The 21,731-nt window shown below is 33.7% G+C and overlaps 1 protein-coding gene across 2 annotated transcripts; it reads right to left on the bottom strand.

Moving 5' to 3' along the window:
• Nucleotides 1–534: 534 nt before the first annotated feature.
• On the bottom strand, nt 535–19,874 carry LOC105340587 (orexin receptor type 2). Of its 2 annotated transcripts, none has more exons than XM_011446719.4 (6): nt 19,522–19,874; nt 17,378–17,830; nt 6,520–6,895; nt 2,474–2,615; nt 1,721–1,839; nt 535–914 (listed from the first exon to the last, which is right to left on the bottom strand). In XM_011446719.4, the coding sequence occupies exons 1-6, from the start codon at nt 19,561–19,563 to the stop codon at nt 739–741; spliced, it is 1,308 nt and encodes a 435-aa protein (XP_011445021.2). In that variant the 5' UTR covers nt 19,564–19,874; the 3' UTR covers nt 535–738. The 2 variants fall into 2 exon arrangements, with proteins under 2 accessions (XP_011445021.2, XP_065922779.1); XM_066066707.1 differs by lacking the exon at nt 19,522–19,874 and adding an exon at nt 18,011–18,162.
• Between the last annotated feature and the right edge of the window lie 1,857 nt (nt 19,875–21,731).

Here is a 21,731-nt window from a genome sequence, read left to right as displayed (position 1 = left end):
ACTCAAAAAAGGTCAAACACAAGGTTTTACATGTATCCATTCATGAACCCAAAAAACATTCGCCATAAAACATTCTTCTAAGGTGGGATTTATGTTTGAAGCTGTTCAGACTTCGGGAAGGGGTGAAACAAAACTTGGAATATCTCAAACAGACGAAAGAAGCAGACTAAAATATGTAATAAACGATTTATATAGTTACTGATTAATATAAGATGTATCAATAGGAGTTCTTCATTAACCCGACGAGCCTTCGATATGTTCACAAGGCTGGGTGATCAACAAACTACCCATCAAATATTCCTGAAAATTTTAGATATGGTTTTATCAGCCATAAAAAGAAAAATTTCTAATACTTCAGTTTAAAGTCTGAATATTTTTCTATAGTTTTCCTTCTAATAGAGATTAATAAAGTGTAAAAACATTAAAATAGCCGCGACCATATATATGCATCCAACACTCTTACGTTTAGAGTTTGTAATTTTGGCAAAAATAACATGGATAAAAATTTAAATATATCAAAAAGTCACCGAAACGTTTTCCAAATAACTACGTTTAATAAATACACATGTCAAACAATACACATAAAAATTCAGACGAATGACATCACACACAATTCACAATTCCTCATAAATTTACGTATATACACAAAACATTTCTATACTGTACTTTATATATAACATCAATTTTGTATCAGTGTTTTTGTCTTTGTATATAAACAGATGGATTGAGATCTGCACGTTAATGGTCGGGGTATGTGGATAACAGTACTTGCTCTGTGCACGAGTTGCTATTGTTGCGGTGTGTATATTGCGACGCACAACTGAACGTGGATACTCCGCTTTTGTAGTGCACGCTAAACGCCCTCCTTCTCTTGGTGCAACAGCAAGCAGCAGTAAATTCTTTTCTAAATTTGGCTGAAATGAAAATTTTAGAGAGACTCAATATCAAATTTATTTTTCCCCCAATATTTGGCTAAATTTTAAAAAATTCACAGAATCTCTCCCTCTCCCCTAAATTTGGTTGAAATTAAAATTTTTACAGAAAATCAAATTCATTTCTTTTTAAATTTAGACTAAAAATACTAAATATAATAAAGAATCTTCAAACAAACGGTTCCATGATGTGTGTATCAACATGCTTTGTTAGACATTTTAAGTTAAAATGTCTTTTTTTTTCTTTTATCAAGCAACATCATATGCCTGATTGCGATATCTGCTGATACATACGGTTGTAATTCACATTTTATATCTACATTGTATAATCAATTAAGTTGTAGAAGGTTTGGTTATAAACCTTGTTAATAGTTACTATTTCACGCCTTGCGGGAAGATTTTCATACATTTATTCTTTCATAAATAAAAGAGCTATATTAATAGTTCTACGGTACTGAAACTGATCGAAGTAACTCCAGTCGACTTCCTTTAACGCATGTCCAATACAGGATGTATCGTATACTAAAACCCAAAAGCAGCAAAAAGCCAGGTCGCTCGCACGATATCATAAGGTCAAGATGATGCCAAAATGAGAAGATTTTATTGAGATGAAAGAAAATATAGCAGTGATTTTCCATCTGTTCAATATTGGTGTTTCCTCATTCTCAAAGTGAGCATCTCTTCCTCTATGAGTCATAAATTCTATCACCCTAGCAACCCTTTTAAAGCTTGACAATTTAAAATATTGTAAAACCCCTTTAGTATATAGATTTCTTTTTGTTACTCACCGCTCATGAAGTTATAGATAATTGGGTTTATAGAACTGTTGAGGTATGGCAACCAATGTGAAATCATCGATAAAACCTGTATCATTCTTGGGGCTACGAATCTCAGAGCATCTGCATATCTACAGTAAAAAAAGAATGCAAAAATAAATTCGATATTTAGAACTACTAATAGACTATGGTGTAGATTGAAAAATGAAATGTCATATTTAATATATAAAAATAAAAAAAGAAAGTCCAGATGATTTGTCTCTTAAATCGCAATTAGTATTTTAACATTCTATTTTTAAATGTATGACATAGTTTTGTTCAAAAGGTTATGCATATCCGCCCCCATTGTTTAACACACGAGAGCTACAAAGAAAATTTCAACGAAGGTGGTCGAAAAAAATTTCTCCTATTGTTAGAAAAAAATAGGGGGGGAAATGTTTGACATATTTTTGAATTCTTCAATCAAACTTGTAAGTCTAAATTGTACACGGGGAGGAAATTCTCAAGTAATTCCTTCGATTAAGACATATCGATACAAAATATTTTCAAATTGAAGCCAATGTACCTTCGCTGCCAATAAATAAGCACTGATGATTTTCGCGGATGTTGATGAAAGCGTTTCTTCATGAAGAGTGCAAATGCAATTGGTTTAACATACGCAGAGGTAACCTTTGTTGAAGTATTACGAAGGGCCTTTGGAGAAGGAATCAGTTTTCCACTTATCAAGACATAAATTCTCGCCATGATTGTGTGGCGAGTACCTACCTGAGAATATTAAACAGGTGAACAGGGAAATAACAGACAGCAAACCCAATTACAACTGTGATGAGCATCTTGGCAGCTTTTTTCCTCGACTCAAGTTGTTCCTCCGCCCTGTTGACATTTCCATCCATCATAGGTCTATTTGCTAGAATCAGCAAGGGAAAAAGCGCAAGTCAGTCACATACTAATAGTACATACCAAGAAATATCAGAGAGAGCATAAATTTAACTTATCAATATTCGGCGGTCTATGCAGAAGGGCTTTAGAATGTTTATATCTCACTAGTCCTTTTATTGAAACACGCAAAATAAAGAGAAACCCGTAATGAAATACCTTTTTTAAGAAATATTTTATCATTTTTTGCAACGTTTTTTGCTTAGATAAATTGTTGAAATTAAATTCATTTCTTCATTATAAGAGATCTTAGCAATTTTTTGGCTTCCTAATGCATTTGTTTTTAAATAATTTAGGCTTTTACGTATCTCGAACAAACTAAAAATGTGCATGGCTTTTTAGTGACTTACATGTTAACTGTTTTATAAGTGCGATACAAATTGTAGTATTGATTTTTTATTTACTCAAACATTGCTGAAATTTTTGTACATGAAATGTCATTTGTAAAATTCCTTTAACATTCAAGCCCCCCCCCCCTCCCCCCCCCCCCCCCCCCCCCCCCCCTCTGAAACACAACTTAAAAGAACACCAATGGAACTATTACAGCGAGCACGATTATTCTAGATAGAGATGCCAATCACAATGCTGACACGTATATTGCAAAATCATTCAACAATTTAGTTTCAAGCTATCGTCAGAGAGCAGATGGACCTCTAAGGTTATCTGTTTCATTGCCACCGAAATGAACAGCAAACTACCGGACCGCAATTCATGCTGTCAATATCAAAACCATCGGCTGCACGTGCCAAAGGGAGCAATATGGTGGCCGTTTCGGAAGTAAACTTACACACATTGTAAAGTTTTTATCCCAAACAGTTTTCCGCAAATCTGTAATTTTCTATCGTTTTTCTTTCGTGTGCCTCAACAAATGTCAAACAGTTTTTATGTATCTAATGAGATTACACGTGTCAAGGGGAAAATATATGGCGGTTACTTTTCTTTCGTGTATTGTAGGAATAAGTAGGAGCAAATTGGATAAATCGAAAATCTGACCAAGCCTTTACGTAAATCTTTTTATAAGTATCTTCATATTTCAAACAGAGTTGGTTATATATTGGTCATTGTTAGGGCATTAACTATATCTTATATACAATGTCTCCGTTTCTATTTCTTGATATATATAAATTGTCTGTGTGTGTGGTCTGTTTAATTATTGTAAGGCCGGATCGAAATTAATTAATGAGGATATATATATAATGTTTGAGAACAAAAGTCGTTTTTTCGTCATATTAAAAAGATATCGTCCTCTTTTGTTAGGTGTCCATATAGGTAAACTTGTGTTTAATTTTCCAAATCTAATCTCTTCCAGGATATCAATTAAAATTATAGGAAATAAAGTTTATGTATTCTTTCAATTATCAGTAATTAGTATTATGTAACTATATCATAGCTACTAAACTAGACCCTTTAATGAATATAAACATGTACTTTAAACTCAAGACATACATAATACCTAACCTGTGACCTTTATACTAATTAGTGTATACTTGCACAAAGGTTTTTTTTTCTATACTGACATCAAACTTACTGACTAAAGCTATTTTATAATTGCTTTGAACTAGAAACACAGTGTACCATTTTAGTCACGTGTTTTTCTATCGTCAATGTAGGGGAAAAAAATCACATTTTGCCATATTTGATGTGTCGTCTATGAAAACTAAAGTTAACTTGTTTTATGTATAATGAATGCTGCTGATGTAAATGTTGTTTTTCTCTTATGTCCATTTCACGTAGGCTGGAACATTACAAATCGTCAGAAGTCTTTGAAATTGACGTCAGTTTAAAACTTTTTCCCTTGAATCCAAGAGTATGTGTGGATTTACAGAACAAATTCCCAAGTGTATTGATCGAAACTTAATGACAAATAACTCCATACACCATGGGCACCCATCCAAGGGATGCTTGCTTTCAAAGATACTTGAAAGTGGTTTTTTTTCAGGATTGAATATTGTGGATGAATTATTTGTGGCCACGGACCAATTATGGTGGAAAAAAATTCCGGAAAATTGCAAGATGTTTAAGATGTATTGATATCATAAAAATTGACTTAGTCTGCTGTAATTGTAGGAATTGAGAGGTAGTGTATAATCCACCAGAAGGAAATCTTGAGAGAGAGAGTTATAGAAAAAAAGATTGATTTCACTAGACGATAGATAATTTGGCCATGGCTAATGGAAAAGTCGAACCTCCAGATAAAACTGTTAAAACAATTAATATCCTTCAATTTAAATAGACATACTGACACTGGATCTTCCTCGTTACTGCCAGGAATAGTTTGAGTGCCAAGAACAAAATATGATCTCAAACGGTTTTGGAAATACACAAGATACTGCAGATTACTATTTAATTCTGACAGGCAGTGAAGCATAAAACCACAATAATTCCGAAATACACAAGACTTTCAAGATTTAGATAATTGTTACGTGTATATTGTAGTTTTCTTCCAAATGAAAATTAAAAAAAAAATCATTATATGTGGATCGATACTTCTGTAGAAATGACTTCTTTTAGTATTGAACTTATTTTGTTTTGTCATATCCTTACAATTATTGGTCGTAGAAATTTAAAAAAATGCCTGATTAATGTTTTTAGAATAGATCATCATACTTTAATATATAGCTAATAATATATAACTTTGCCATCTTTTATATCATACATCTGTAGTTGCAAAGGGATCCTGGGTTCCGTTTACTTATGTCCTAAATGTTTAAATATGGATACTGAATTCTCGGCATGGTAGTTGGTGTATAAGTTTAGCATTATTTTTTCAATTGCAGAAAAATAAGCACCCACTGAAAATTACTATAAAAAAACACGTGTCAGAACATTTGACATTATTCATTGACATTATCCATTATTTATTGACATTATTCATTTATAACTAATGAGGTTGTTTCTGAAAAAAAGTACATTTCGAGTAACATGCGGTTAAAACTGAACATTTTATATTTTGCATCAAGATCAAAAAGTAGGTCACTATAAATAATTAATATAGAATTGGAAGAAAGGGGGGAGGGGGGGGGGGCCTCGGAATTTTCCCAGACGAAAAAAATAATAATCGCCAGATCTAGACTTTGCTGCACACCACCCTAGCTTCTGGACAGTACAAACGTTTGCTGCAAGAAAGCTTAGTACTCAATTAAATGTAGGCATGTTCAACGCTCCTCTGTACGCAATTACATATTCTCTTTATATTAAACCTTTTCTTAGTTGAGAGGATAGTTCGTCCAATACGGGAAGCCGAGTTTCACAATTAAGGAATAAGGAATCATTCTTTGAGTGTTATGATGTGATAATTTTGATCGGGGCGTGGTCAAATCCAATAGAGCCCGAATGGCTTTATTATAGATTTAATCACGCCCGACCGAAATCATCACCTCATAATATTCAAAGAATTATTCCTTAATATTTTTATTTATATTATTTCAGCAATTGTACTATTAAATATTAGAATATTTACATATTTTTATGATTTTCATTTCTTTCAGTTATGCAAACCCCCTTTGCGCCCCAACAATTCGTCATTTGAATTTACTGTACTGAATATTACAAAATCGATGCGTAGTGTTATCGCAGAGAAAGACACTGGAAAACGTAAATATTGCAGGATAAAACTATTTGCTTACTGGTTTGGGAAGGGGGTTGTTAAACCAAAAAAAAATGTGTTTTACTTGAGTTATGTACAAAGTACGTGTATAAACAATATATGCTAAACTTGTTATTAAGGATTCGCTTGTCTTGGCAAGTGCAATGATAAACAATTGTGCATTTGCATGTTCATTGCGATCAAACTAACCATTATTTATTTATTTATTTGATTCTTCTCAGTATGGACTAGAAAGACACAATGAAAGCCCCAAGAGGAAAATACCTACCTGACTCTATAGCACCTGGAATTTTACCAGTCCACAAGACTACTGCAATCATGCTGTAGGTGACAGTCATCAATACTAACGGAAGTAGGTACATCAGTACAATAATGACTGATTGGTAGACCACCTGGTTCGTTTTGTCTGACCACTGAGGTCCACAAAAGATCAGTAAGTCTATGTACTGACGCTTTACAAAGCGTGTCAAGTCTGCGACGATCACTTCGGGTAAAGCCAACAGAAATGCAATGATCCATATAACGAGAATGATAATTTTGGCCCTCCTTTTGGTGCTTTTGAAGCGAAGCGGATAGCAGATAGCGTACCAGCGCTCTACGGAGATGGCACTCAATGTAAAAACCGACACAGCAACAGACGTCGTCTGAAAAACACAAAAGAATGGGATAAGAAAGCTACTCAAATCTGTAGACATGTTTGTAAGCCTTTTAACATATGTAGAAGAGACAAACAAATCTAACGATTATTTTGTGTTGAAATTGACTAATGCTGATTAACTATTACAATAGTCAAGTACATGCATGTAATTTTGCAGTCAAACCTTGAAAATGAATAGATTAATAAATACAAGTGCACAGTTGACCAAAATAATAGTAATGTATTTTGAAAGCCCCCCCAAACCACCAAAAACAAACCACCAAACAAACAAAACCAAACGTCCCTCCTAAAAAAGCAAAGCAAGAAGAAAAAAAAGAGAAATCACAACAAAATTTAAAAAAAACCCCAAACAGTTGCAGTTATCATGTTCAAAACGATCATACAATACGTGTAAGTTGCTAATAATTTTGAACACTTTTGTTGGAATCTGATTTTTCGGAGGCTATCTCAACATAAAGGATGTAGAGACAAGTCGCTCTCTGTTTGTTTCCGGAGATTATCAGTATTTGTACAGTGCATAAATATTAAAACAGTTTCAACAATAATGACTGTACCCCAAAAAAAGTCGTCGCTAAACATGGGCTGAAATATCGGAAACATTTTTCGTGTATTATTGTGGTTAAAGGATTTTTGTTGGACGCAAGTCAATATCGGATGCCCACAGGAAAAGTTCATCAGAGTTAACGTTGTAGTTTTAACAATTAAATGACTATATTTTAACACCTCTTGGAAACTACGAGTGCAAAACCAAATGATGAAACATGTTGTTTTTCTATCAATTTCGATATTATATTCCCTGTTATTATGAAAAAGGGGCCTGATCATTCTATTACTGTTACGGAAACTGATCACACTTTTACACCCCTTGGAAAGATAATATGTGGTTTTATTACAGAAATTGGGAAAGCCAAACAATCAAGGGTTTTGTTTGACGGAAACAATGATTCCACCGATAACGGTTTGCACCTTTGCGTTTGATACGGTTGTAAGAATTCCCAGGCCAGAAAAATCGCATTCGGATTAATATATAATTACAAAAATATATTTACACGTATATCCCGCATGTATCTGGTTTATTACTCATAATTGTTTTTCTGTCTGTTGCATTCATTCCATGCTCTTTGAGCCCCGGTCGATAGAACCGTAGAACTACCAGCAGGTAATTTACGCATTTGATCTCTTGTCGCTCATTAATGATGAAGATTTTGTTCAAGTTTTCGGTCTGCTGTGAATGCGTAGGAATACATACTTTACGACCGAAGCAGCTCCCCTATACGGGAGTTTATTACTCCATGGTCTAGCTCAAATTAACACACTAGAGAAATTGTAAGCCATTTCTTGTAATGAGATGCATGACGAGAGATTGTAATAAAATTCCTCACATGAAATTTTAAAATGTCGATCTGGCTGGATGGTATGTTAATAGATTTTTTTTTACAAAGGAAGAATATAATTAATTTTTTTTTTATCATTCATTTTCATTATTTCTTTATAAGCAAACTAATTTTGTGTTTATTATAATACTTTTCAATATATCAACAGAATCGTTCACACAAGATGCCCCGTAAATATTTAGACACGGCTGACATTTTCACAAAGAATCTTACGAGAAAAACAACTATAGAAATAAAACTGTAAACTTTACTAACAGTTGGTTAAATTGCAATTTTTTCTTCTCGTTTCTGTACTATATTAGTATGTGTTAGGGAGTTCCGTATTTCAATAAGTTATTTATTATCAATTATTATCAGTATTATCAGTTATTAATATTAGTTCTTCAGAGCTGAAGGACTGACACGGAATTGGGGTTGGGCCTTGTTTTGGGTTGATTTATCATTATGGATTCAAATTGCAAAATACGTGTCACATCAGTAACCTCATATATATATATATATATTGATATTTAAAGCGGATTAGAAGGAAGTTATACATCTGTGCATTTACATATCATATGTTAGTGAATCATGGTTGGCGTGTACTGCCTTGTAAAATTGATACATGTATCTATGTCATGAAATATATTTGAACACCTATTGTAAAATCCATACGTATTTTTTTGCCTTTTGAATGAATATACATTAAATTATCTGCACTCGTACTACAGTAAAAATTCGCCTTTCCCTCCAAGTTTACCTCCATCAGATCTTGCACGGCTTGCTAAGATCTAGCATAAGGTGTCTGCACTGGCAAAATATTTCGTTTCTTTTTTCCTACGTCTTTTTGAAAGTTGAAAATGGTTATATGCCTTTACTAGTTTCATACTTTAAAAAAAACTGACTTTCACGAGCACAATTCCCACAAGAAGCATAAAATTCAGTTCCATTTTATGCTCTCAAAATCGTTTGTTCTTGAAATTTCAGTGCAACTTAAAAACCGTATATGTGAATCAAGACATCAATAATGGATAATTTTGCCAGTTTTTCCTAGATACAGCATCTTGTTTTGTTTCCTCTATATTACATTTTTTTCTTCTCACGTTGATGATTTCTGTTTTAACTTTAACATTTTAGAAAGCAAATATAAAGTTTTGCTTCAAATTACTAACAAAATTTTACAAGCATCAGGCCTATACCATTTTTTTTTATCAACTTGTGAAAAAATTGTTAAAAATACAGCTGAATACAATGTACAGTGTCTCCAGAAAACCAAATCATTTTACGTAATGATAAACATTATGAATCCAAATCCGATTATCTTAAAGCCACATCACTAGTAATCGGGCTCTAACGGTTAATGATGGTTCAAATTACTGGATAAGGAGCATGGATGAGCTTGGCAAAAAAAACAAAACAACAAAAATCAACTAAAAAACAAAAATAACAAATCCCTTAAAACAAAAATCGAAAAACGAACGTCCCATTTCAGTAAAAAAAAATTGTACTGATCTATTTGAGTTTTACAGACAGAGTTTCCAGGACTATTGGCACCATTTAGCGTGCAAGTACACTATAATCCAAACCAAAGCAGTTCCAGGTCGGGTTATGATTTTCAATAGATCTGGGGCAATGCTTTGCATTGTCTAGAAATAACCGCCCCGCTCCATGAAGTTGCACTACTCTTCCTTGCAGTCTATTCAAAAAGTTTAATTTTGATGGAGAGCAAAAATTAAACACTTTGTTTATGACTAACCCCACAACAACAAAAAATGTTTATGAATAACATTTTTTCTTCAAAATAACTTTTAAAAAACTAAAAAAACTTATCAAAATGAGGTCATCTGTATTACCGTTTAGTGCGGAGTTAATTAAATTTCACATTCCTGAACATATCCCGGATTTAATGATTCTGGGTCTGTAGTTTCTATTGGAGCATCATGATTGATTTGAATTTGTAAACCCCTTAACCACATATTGGGATGTGAAGACATACAAATTGGCTTAATACACTAGTAATAAGCCCTTCATATTTTATCGTCTTGTAATCTTTTTCATGTTCAACCGCTTTCAGACAAGACAAGACCATATTCCGAATCCGAACCCAAACATCATGAGAACCATCATCAGGAAATTACCTCCCTTGAGAACAAAAGGATGTTTCGCCCCTCAAGTTGTATTTGAGACAATGATTTTTACACAGAAACATACTTACGCTCTCTTTAAATTGTTTCTTTAGCCCTATATGTGGTCTCCACTTGATTCTCTTACGATTCAATTGAAAACCCCCTGTGGTATTTTGAAGATTTCCTCAACCCGACATTTATATGCAATTTTCACGTGTCAAATTACTAATAGATACGCGATGTAAACCAAAGACGGTTACAACATTATTCAACTGTCCATCTGTCTGTCCGGGGTTTTTTTTTGGGGGGGGGGGTAAGAAATTTTTTTTTACTTCAATGTTTATCTAGTGTTTGCCGGGATAAATCAACGAAATTCATTTGTGATAAATCGTTTAGTTATACGTCTTATCATCAAAGGGGGCTCGGTCATGGTTTCGTTTGTTACTTGCTGAAAAAAATGTTCTGTAATTTTATATAAAATGAGTATCGAAAAACACAGGACAATCATGAATCTCCCCCGAAAGATACATGTATGTCCAAACTGTAACTTATACAATACATAACCTATGTTTAAAAAAAACAAAAAAAACAAAAAAACACATGCATTGTTTGCATATCAAAGAATCTTGAGTTCAATGAGTAATTCTATGATTTGATTACAATAGATTAAAACGTTTAAACGCTCAAATATGAAAGTTTTTGAGTTGGTTAAAAACGTTAAGACTTTTTGAGACACCCCCCCCCCTCCCATTTCTTAAAACCTTTTCCGTCTCTTCATATTTTCAAAATCCATAAGCTGAAACTTTCAATGAACCATTCCAGGGCTCATAGAGTTTTACAGTCTTAAACCTCTCGAAAACAACTTTTTATAGCTACAGCATAAAGCTGTTCGATTTAAATTTTATTTTTGAATTTAAATTACGCGCACTCAATGAATGCTGCCATGCAGTTTATATAGTATATCTTAACATTGTTTTTACACACACTGCCACAGTGCAATCAGCATGATGTCTTGTCGATTCTACAGCTATCATTTTCTAAAGTCTTAGCCGAGATCTTTTATTTTTATCCAAGAATTAAAAAGACCCGCGAAGAATTGACAAGAGTGACAGATTGATTGACAGCGAACACAAAAACAAACACTTATCCCGAGCTTATTGCTAAGTATCTCTAAGAACACTCGTATATCTGTTATTATTCTTATTTTTTTTTTAGCTCATTCCTTTTTTCATTCTGATTAATTGTTTTCCCCATACAAATAGACCTTTCTCTTTTTTGGTCTTTCAATGAATTATCGGGAAAATAACACGTTCTTATCCGTTAAACATACAAACATTATTGCATTTGCCGTTTTTGAAATTCGCGGAAATTAATCGCTAATCTTACACTGCCTAACATGAAAAACAAGGAGCGATAGTAACAAAACATTGTAAAGTCCCCGGTTACGTAATTGTGTAATGCATGTTTTAGCTATTTTGACATCTTCTTGATAATCCATTCCGGATCAATTCCATACTACCCCCCCCCCCCCACCCACCCACCCAATCTAGAAATGAGTTACTTTCGGCAAAGAATACATTTGTTTGATATCTGAAGTGTGAAAAAAAAACCGAATTAGTAGAGTATGAATTGTTCGAGTTGATTACGAAAAAATCCAAATGAGCTAGTAGGTGTTGTGTGTGTGTGTGTTTGTGGGTGTATAAAGTAATTGTACAATATCACCTCGATCACGACAAAATGAAATGTAATATTACAACTGATCTTTGCTGTAAGTATTGTCCATCACATTCTGTAAGTCTTTGACGAGGTCATCCACAGTTCAAGCTATATCAAAATCAAATTATTGGCTAGCGTTTTCATATTCATTCAAACAACATAGCCTACAAATTTTACTACCCTTGTCTTCGAAAGAATAATTTTTTTTTATTAAAAAGGTTTTACGGTTGTGGAATGAAAAAAATTACAAAATCTAACCTTCGTTTTATTACAGGTTCGAACTAAGCATACAAGTGTTTCTAGACGTTTTTCAGTTGAGATTTGAGAGTTGAGAATTGAGAATTGGCAACATTCGATTTGACTTCCTGAATTCGATATGTACAGTGTATTGTCATTTAAACACGTCACATTTTGATGAACCGAGAAAAAAATCTTCCATATTTACTTATATAAGTTGTTAATTATTGTGGAATTCGTTCAATTTATGCGATCGTGTAGTCTCAATTGGATCAAGGGGGTCTCTCACACAGAGTAAACAAAAATCCATTTCACCGATGACGATCTTAAACAGATGAATTTTTGCGCAAATTCAGCAGAGAAAATTCGTTATGATTGTCTTGGGATTCGTAAAAAAGATTATATGTTACGTAGCTAGGAAAAAAGAAACCTCTTGTTCAGTGTTGGTAGTTACAATGACCTTGGTTTGACATTTCTGAAAACTCTCTAATCCGTTCTACGATGACAATCTATGGTTTGAATACGTAATGGTTGCAATTGTGAATGGTCTTAAACAGGATATTAGGTTGAATGTCACAACATTCCAAGAATGTTTGATGTGTCAATTTCAAATCAATCAGATCCTACTAATATAAGAAAATGTGGATATTAACATTTTACATCGGAATAAATCAGCAAAAAAGAGAAATAATTATCCCCAGTCCAAAGATTGGTAGGGGTGGTGTTAATGGATAATGTTTTCTAGTGTGAAATGTCACGAGAGAGAGAGAGAGAGAGAGAGAGAGAGAGAGAGAGAGAGAGAGAGAGAGAGAGAGATTTAAACGCCGTTTTCATTTTTCAGCCTATATGATAAGTTTTAAATCTGATACAAAAAGCAAAAAAATAAAAATAAAAATAAGGACAGAGCCAACTTAAAATCTATGTAAATTATATAATGTCTAATTGCTTTAATGAATTGAATATTTGTGCAAATTGATTGACATGATCTAACAATTAGATGGGTAAACTCGGAGGAATGTCATCAGCTAAGCTTGTTGACAGATGAACAATCAAACTCACTGCAGAAGAGTTCTTTAGCTCCGTGAAATCGCATCGCTAGAGATGAACTTGTCTGATAAGTCTTGCAAAGTACATAGTACCAAATAAAAGAAAAAAAAACACCACCATTCGGTGTTCATTTGATGCGGGAATAAACACTCCCCCTTGCATCTCCATGATAGCTTAGGTCAACTGGTGTGGTAAAGGTTTTTTTGTATGTATTATTTACATAAGGACTTCTTAATTACAACTCTGTCAAGCTTTTGTTCTCCGAAACTGCATGATGGTAAATATATTAATGACACAACCCAGTGGTTTTGTTATTAAGGATTCCATTATGCAAAAAGGTCTTTTTATTCCAGTAGGAACAAAAGTTATATGGCAAATATATATACGACCATAAGAAGAATGTTGTCTCCTTTTCCATCTTCTCCGCACTTAAAAGCAAATTAAGACAGTTCATTAGTACATTTGAACATAAACATCTCTTCTCTGACGAGGAAATTCGGTTAAGTCATATCACACAATTTCAGCGTTAAACTGTTAACTCAAGGGCAAATTTATTTCTCTTCTTTATAATTGCCCCTCTCTTCCATCTTTTTCCGCATATAATATCAATATCATTTTTAGCTCTTATACACAATTTTAGTATGCACTATGATTTTTATGGAATTTCTCATCTTTCCTCTTAATTATTCCTTATTAATGACGCTGATGTCATTGCACCTTAACTGGAACATCATTTGATGACATCATCAACATGCACTGACGTCTTGCGTACCTCGAAGATATAAACTGCAGTCAGGATGAATAAAAAACATTACATGTACATATTTCCTTCGCAAAACGATTTTTATAAAAGAGCAAAAATAAGAAAAGGATCGAAAATTGGTAGGTTTTTTTTTGTTTTAGATGATGTGCAAGGCAGAGACTACAGGTGAAACGGCGCACCAATAATAAAACACTTGCAAGTACAACAATAATTCAGTAATCCGTGCAAGGTGTTGTTATCTGTAACCAAGAGGGGAGGGTGAGTGTATTCCATGCACCACCAGGGAGGCAGGGCTGGCGCATTCTTTGTACCACACACTGCTTTTATTAATGTTGTTTTTTGTTTATTTTTGCTGCCCACTGTCATGTAATGGCCGTCATCTATTTATTCTAACATACCGCGGATTGTCGACACATTACCAATGTAGCGAAAGCAATTTGTTGCACCTTGAAATGTTGAGACCCTTAAAAGCTTCTGTTTTATAGATAGGTTTTGCAGAGACAAATTAATTCATACACGATATAACTTACGGTATACATAATAATCGGTTTCGGCTATTTCAGATTGTATAATAGTTATTTTTATTCTATGATTTTGGAATTGCCATTACTTTTTATTAAAGTAATCATTTCAAGAACAGTGATATTAATTCATTCGAAGTTTGAAAGACTTTCTTAATTTTAGATAAGATAGTTAAGATAAGTGTTTTCTTGTTCAACTATGGTAGATGGTTTGGATTATGATGAAGATATTCACACGTACAGTTCATGTACTAAGCTAAATTGGGATTAACAACCCTTTGCCCTGAGTCATTTAAGGTCATTCTTAATACTTCATATAACAATTTTCATTTTACGCCTATTTTCACGGAAATAACAAGGGGGTTCACACCTTGAAGAATTTGAAAATAATAATGGTGAAAAAAAGCCATTTGACGACATCCCTTTGTTTATTAAGACATGTTTCAATTGATACAAAGCGTGTTTATTTCATGCGTGAAAGACGATTAGTACATTCTGAAGCTGTCACCAGAAGCTGTCACCAGCTGCGTTGTCCGATGTCAAAACATGTACATTTGAAGGTGCGGCAAAAAAGGCATTTTCTCTGGAATTATTTTTTTATTTTAATTCTAAAGAGAAAAACATGTACTTCGAGGGGATAAACGTATTTAATTGGTCAACTGCAGCAATTTTTCTTTGAGGAATATTGTCTGATTGCATACAATTAATGCTGTTAAGATTAGACTCGAAATAAAAGGAAATCACAACCCCATCAGCGTCTATCCGGCAGCAGAAAATGATCTCGGTAAATAGCGAGATTCTCGTAGGTACGTCTAATCAACGAAGGAGTGTGCTTAAAACCCTCGTAATTAGCAGACGTTATCAGAAACGGTGAAAGCATTCAGAAGAAATGAAGAAAGAAATGTTTTAAGGTCTTTATAGCCGACACAGATCAGACAAAAAAATTCTGATATATTTATTTTATTTTTTATCAGCTTAATCTGTTCATTTGTGGAGGCATGCTTTCTAGATGATATAATAAGGAATTTATGTGGCAATAATAGGAACAGAAATATGTGAGATATTATAAATATATACAACACCTGAAGCTTTCAAACTGTCATTAAACCTATCAGATATATCATTACCTTATCAAATGTTACAGTTTTATAGATAAAAGTTGCATATGTTATCATGTGCGGTTGCAGCCAACGATCTTTTTTTTTTAACCTTGCGAGATATGTCATCCAATGTAAACAGTTCACTCTACTTTCTAAACAGAAATTTAATTTGCTGCAAGGTGGATTAGCAATAAACAATACAATCTTTGCCAAAAATTACAAATTAAATCGTGGAGGATTTATGTTTCACACCAGCATTTTATAAATAGATCCAGCGGCATCATCCACATTGTCGATAAGAAGTTGACAACATCCACCGGTTATTAGTTGCGAAATGGAAGTAAAAAAAAAAATCTTTATTCTTTCCGATAAATCAACGTATCGGACTTATCATGTTTTCCCCTAATTCTTTTAAAAACTGTCCATGTTCACTTAGTGCATTATAAATCACTGGGCTTTTTGAAGGCCTTTCATATTTCAATGGTTCTTTGAGTTTGACTTTTTTCTCAGGACAACCTATGAGTACATTTTCTTAAAATTTTAATGAGCATTGCTGATGCATGATTTAAAACAAAAAAAAAACTGTTTCACTATTTTCAAAGAATTGTACTGTGACATTTAATGTATTCCTGAATCATGAAAATGATCTATTCTTTTCTAAGTTGTGCATAGTGACTTCTAACCAATTCTTTCATGTTATAAATGATTGACATCACGAACATCGTGTGTTTCTTCGTCAATTCTCGCCAGAACCTCGTCAATCTTTCTACACAAACTGGCGAAGTCGTCATTACGTTTGACTTCAACCAAATATCAAAACGAATTAAAAATGACATCCGGGGCAAACATGATAAAAATGGACAATGCTTATGACGCACTGTGCGATATTGAATAAAAGCTCCTAAGCGGAGGAATATGCTGCGATAAGTTAGGGCTAAGTGGATTTTCAGATACTTAAAATAAGCCCATAAAACAACCATTTCTGTGATCTTGTATTTGATTTATTTGCCCTCGATCGTTGGATTGTAAAGCTAACTCTACGAAAATAACATATTTATGCATACCTACTATATGCCTTCATTGGATTGAGATAACAAAAAATTATCATTGCATGACTAAACGTATTGTGAAATAAAAATCGTTTAAAGTGCAGCGATGTTGATCAGTGTAATTACATTTGGTTTTGTCTTAAGCAACTTGACGGGATAAAGAGGTTTGAGCATTACTGAGGAAACTCGCTAGTAATTGCTTTAAATTCCTTTGTGACGTTTTAGAGTCTCGCATGTACTCTACACTCATGCACGTCTAGTCTTTGGTTTTCTAAAGTAAATAAAAAATGTAGAACTACACTCTTTTCTCGTAAAAGACTAGTCTTTTGGTTCGTAAAGTTCACTACAAAATTAAGAGGTTTTTTGTTCATGGCGGGTGATAAATGCTTTATGCATGTATGATTCTTCAATAAGGGACGATGCAGTGATGGCTTAGTGCCCTTCTTCTTGGTACATGGAACATGAATTACTTGCAATTGTTTGATCTATTTTTTGGTTGACATATATATTTTAGTGTGTTAACGGATGCCTCTTACCTGCAAGAACAGTGCTATTTTGCACATAGCAAATCCAAAATACCAAGTTTCGGTGACATCACTCAGAAGTGTCGGCGGTAGGCAGATGATGATCACCGCCAGATCAGCAATCGCCAAATTCACGATGAAAATGTTTGTCACTGTTCGCATGGACCTATTTCTCCACACCGCGAAACAGACTAGTACATTTCCAGAGAGTCCCACTATGAAGGTTATGGCGTACAGTATGATGATGCCCCACTCCCAGTCGTCCGGAAAAACATAGTCCTCCAAATAGTCCAGGTACTCTTCGTCAGGGCGACAGAAAATGTCCGTGCATTCAATTGGAACAGAGGAATTGTCACGCGTTCCCGATAGGTTGGCTGGAATATTTGTTAAGTTTTCCATCATTAATTTTTCAAAGTGTTCTTTTACGATGAACAGCGCAATGGCATCCTCCGTACCCACATCAGTCTATAAACATCAACATATTATGAAATTAAAATTCTTATCTATCAAAGATGAAAGACTTATATAAAGCATAGGTAATCGCCGCACATGAATTTCATATAAACGAAGCACTTGACATTCTGATACACATGCTTTGATTTTTTCCCTTCTGTTCGTAATTAGTTATTCAAAAAAATCTGATACTAGAGGACATGCGTTTGTTTCATAGGTGGTATCTTCGCGGAAGCTATTATCACTTATAGTATGTCCCTCTTCGCGAAGTGAAACTGAGCGAGAGATGGAATCAACCTCGAACATATGTTAGCCCCGAACAACATGTGGTTAGCGCAATCCGCATTCCCATTGGATGGAGGCATTCGATACACTGGTTACTGTAATAGGGTATTATGATATTTAAAATAACACAGTTATCCGGCCAAGTAATCAGCGGAGTTAAATAGTGAAAAAAATCTCATTCTTCGTGTGATAGATCGATTTTACCGATTTCTTTTAGAGAGTTGAAATTTTTCTGCTCTATACGCCGGTCTCATGGGGCTTTGGATTTTTTCTTGATCTGGGCCAATTAGTGGGTACCTTCATTCACACGTTAATACAATATGCATACGTCGACGTGGATTATGTATGGCGACTTCACACGGCAGAATTCTACCACTATCGCATATAATTGTAGGTGGAAAAAAAATAAAGACCATCAATTTTATTCCCACTGTTACCTGGCGGTCAATGTTCATCAAGGTTAAAATTTTTTGAAAAAACAAACAAACAACATGAAATAGACTATTTCTTCCAAGCTGCACAATTCGTTTAACTTTCACGGATAAAATAACGATGCAGTTATTATGTATTTTATATATACCTATATTTGAAAAACATTGAGGCTTCATATATCCGGACGTCAGATATCGGGACGCTTCCAGACGTACAAAAAGTACTTGACATCAAATACTCATTCATAATTTCATCAACGTTTAGGGCAGAAAAGGGTTTTAAAATGTTTTGCAAACATCTGTTCAAGAAAAGTGATGGCCTTTGAATTTACGACACCGATATTTTCGATTTATCACTTTAATATAAATCTATACCGCCCGGATTTTGAAGGGACCGCCCGATATTACTTCCACCACTATTATCTATATCTAGAAAAATGAACGAATGATTGAATGAACGTTCTTTAAAATTAATTTCCCTCGTGTTCAAATTATATAAAGTTTTCAGATAGAATATATTAATGAGTTTAAAAGTGATTATAAATTTCAAGTCCAGATAGGAACAAAGTTCGTGTAAAAAAAGTTTAAAACATCAGTGGCAGTATATTGATTTTATATCAGGTACATCAAACCAGGTTCTCTCTCTCTCTCTCTCTCTCTCTCTCTCTCTCTCTCTCTCTCTCTCTCTCTCTCTCTCTCTCTCTGATTGAATTCTTTGTAATGTATAATAATTTGTTCATATAATTGTTCATTAACGGAATCCAGACAGTTTCTGATAATAAAACCAAAAGAGCTATTATTCAAGAAACGGTGTAGTAAAGTCCCATTGATGATAACTCTGTAAGTATCTTTATCATAGCAGGGTGATCACGTGTATAATTTCTCTCTTTGATGAAGCATGAAGCGTTGACAGATAGACATATAATTTTATTGCAGCTTTAGCCTTAAGTATGTGGGAAAAAAAAGACAAGAATATAAAAACAGTACCTTTTCCCTCGTGTGATTCTGACTCTCTTTCATGTTGATCATTGCGGAGGCATTCCGCTAGTCTCCGTGCTGAACAAGCGCGATTTCGAGCGCAAGGAGTTCAAGAAAATAAACCACACTCAGTATTGGATTCTTGTATCAAAATGAGCTTTGATTGCGATTCTGTTTCCTAACTGAGTAAACAAGCAGACAATATCGAAAAAAAAATCGCATAATAGTTAAATGACGGGTATAGATATGAATCGGAAGAAATTGTGCACTAATTCTGTTTAAAGATATGCTTTAACCTGCAATATTAATATGCGTTAATAATTTCTGTACGTTTTGCTCTGAAACAATGCGTTCCGAACAATGGCGCTACACGGTACTGGTAAAGTTTAAAAAGACACAGGTACTACCAGCTGACACACAGTCAAAAGATTTTGATACAAACATGTACTTAAAAGAGTTCAATATTTATACCTAATTAGCTTTCGAACCGAATTACGATTTTTTTTTTTTGGATTTTTTTTTACACAGAATACGACGGCACGCGCTCACGTGAATTAAGAGGTTCAATACCAAATTAAGACTCGGTCTGGACACAGATTTAGATGGTGTGGGGGAGACACACGCGCGTCATCACTACCCATGCCAAGGAAAATGTTACATCTTACGTAAAACTTACAATCAATCGGTCACGAATGATCTGTTTTCTTCTATCTCGGTCAGGTCATAAAACTTTGTGTCTTTGTATATACGTACTTGACAGCACTGCACTGGTATCTTAGGGGCCAGCTACGTAAGCAATTTAAAAAAAAAAAACTATTTTTTTTCAAAAGCACATTTTATGTTTCGGTCAGGGTGATTATTTGTAAAAAAAAAAAAAAAAGTAACTATATCCATCTGAACCTAATTCTATGTGTATAGTGGGCATTGAATAGCAATGCATGTTGTATAACTAATACTATAGACATTGTGTCGTTATATATCAATAGTAAAACTTCACCTCAATGAGAATGAGAGAATACTCCCCCCCTCCCCTCTATCATCTAGGTTACGTAAAGTAGTTAACTAATAACTCCGATAAGGCCACATAGCATTCCAGGATAATGAAAAACCATCAAACCTCCAAATATATTACGTGCAGGAAATAACAAATTAATGTAATGGCGTTGAAAATTATCATTTTAAAAAGAAACTTATCCCTACGCGTGGCGATGATATTTGTAAAAAAATAATTTATTTTAAACAACTTCAATCAAGCAGGGTGTCTAATATCAATAAAAAATTGATCTGATCTCTTAGATACTAATCTACCATCAAGCTCCCTCACAAAGACCATGTGAACATATCACTGTTTAAACCCAACACTATAAAACTCCGTAGATACCCTCTCGTTCTTTTCAGTCGAAGCTATTGCTAAAAAATAAAACATTTAGATGTGAAGCAAGCCTTGAATTTTCCTCCTATTTATTCAATGGCATCTGTAGGTTTCCTTATTAATTTTTTAAGATTTTTGGCCTTTGATCAAAGTAATTAACTTTTTTCATATTGCGGTTCAGTTGAATGGTTCCTCGCTAGCATGATAATTCTGGTCTGCGCATGAAACTCAGACAATTCACCGTAGGAGCAAACTGACCTAGCAAAAGTTGAAAATCTAGATCGTCGGCAGTTTAAATATATATAACTAAGAAGTTAATTTGATTAAAGATCATTACTCAATTAAAGGGGAGATAACTTATATAGCGTATAGTATTACAAAGTATTCACACAAAAATGAGTTTTTACAAATGTTTATCTAATGTTTCTAAGATAAAAGATAAAATGTTTTATAAAATTAAATCAAATAGCAAGTACTTTTTTACTAAAAATATAAACATATTATTATTAAAACTCTGTTCTTTAATATTTTAAAATTGTCTTTTATTTGCTGAATTTCTAGATTTCATCTTTTTTTTCTTTTTCTTTTTTTTTTTGGCGGGGAGTGGGGGTGGGGGGTGGGGGTTGTGAATCTGATATGTGATGGTGTAGCCTAATAAAAACAATTATATTTCTTTATATATGAATTTTTATTATTTTTGAATTCACTTGTATATGATTTTTCTTTCTTTCTTTTCTTTTTTCTTTCTTTTTTTTTGAATTCATTTAATCATATTGAATTCTGTCTTTAATATGGCTCTTGCTGCTGAACTGCAAACATATCGAAGAAAAAAAAATTGTTTTTGGTA

Source organism: Magallana gigas, chromosome 7 (assembly GCF_963853765.1).
Source record: "Magallana gigas chromosome 7, xbMagGiga1.1, whole genome shotgun sequence".
Lineage (NCBI taxonomy): Eukaryota > Metazoa > Mollusca > Bivalvia > Ostreida > Ostreidae > Magallana > Magallana gigas.
Note: the sequence above shows the minus strand (reverse complement) of the source record. Positions and strands in the feature narration are given on the sequence as shown.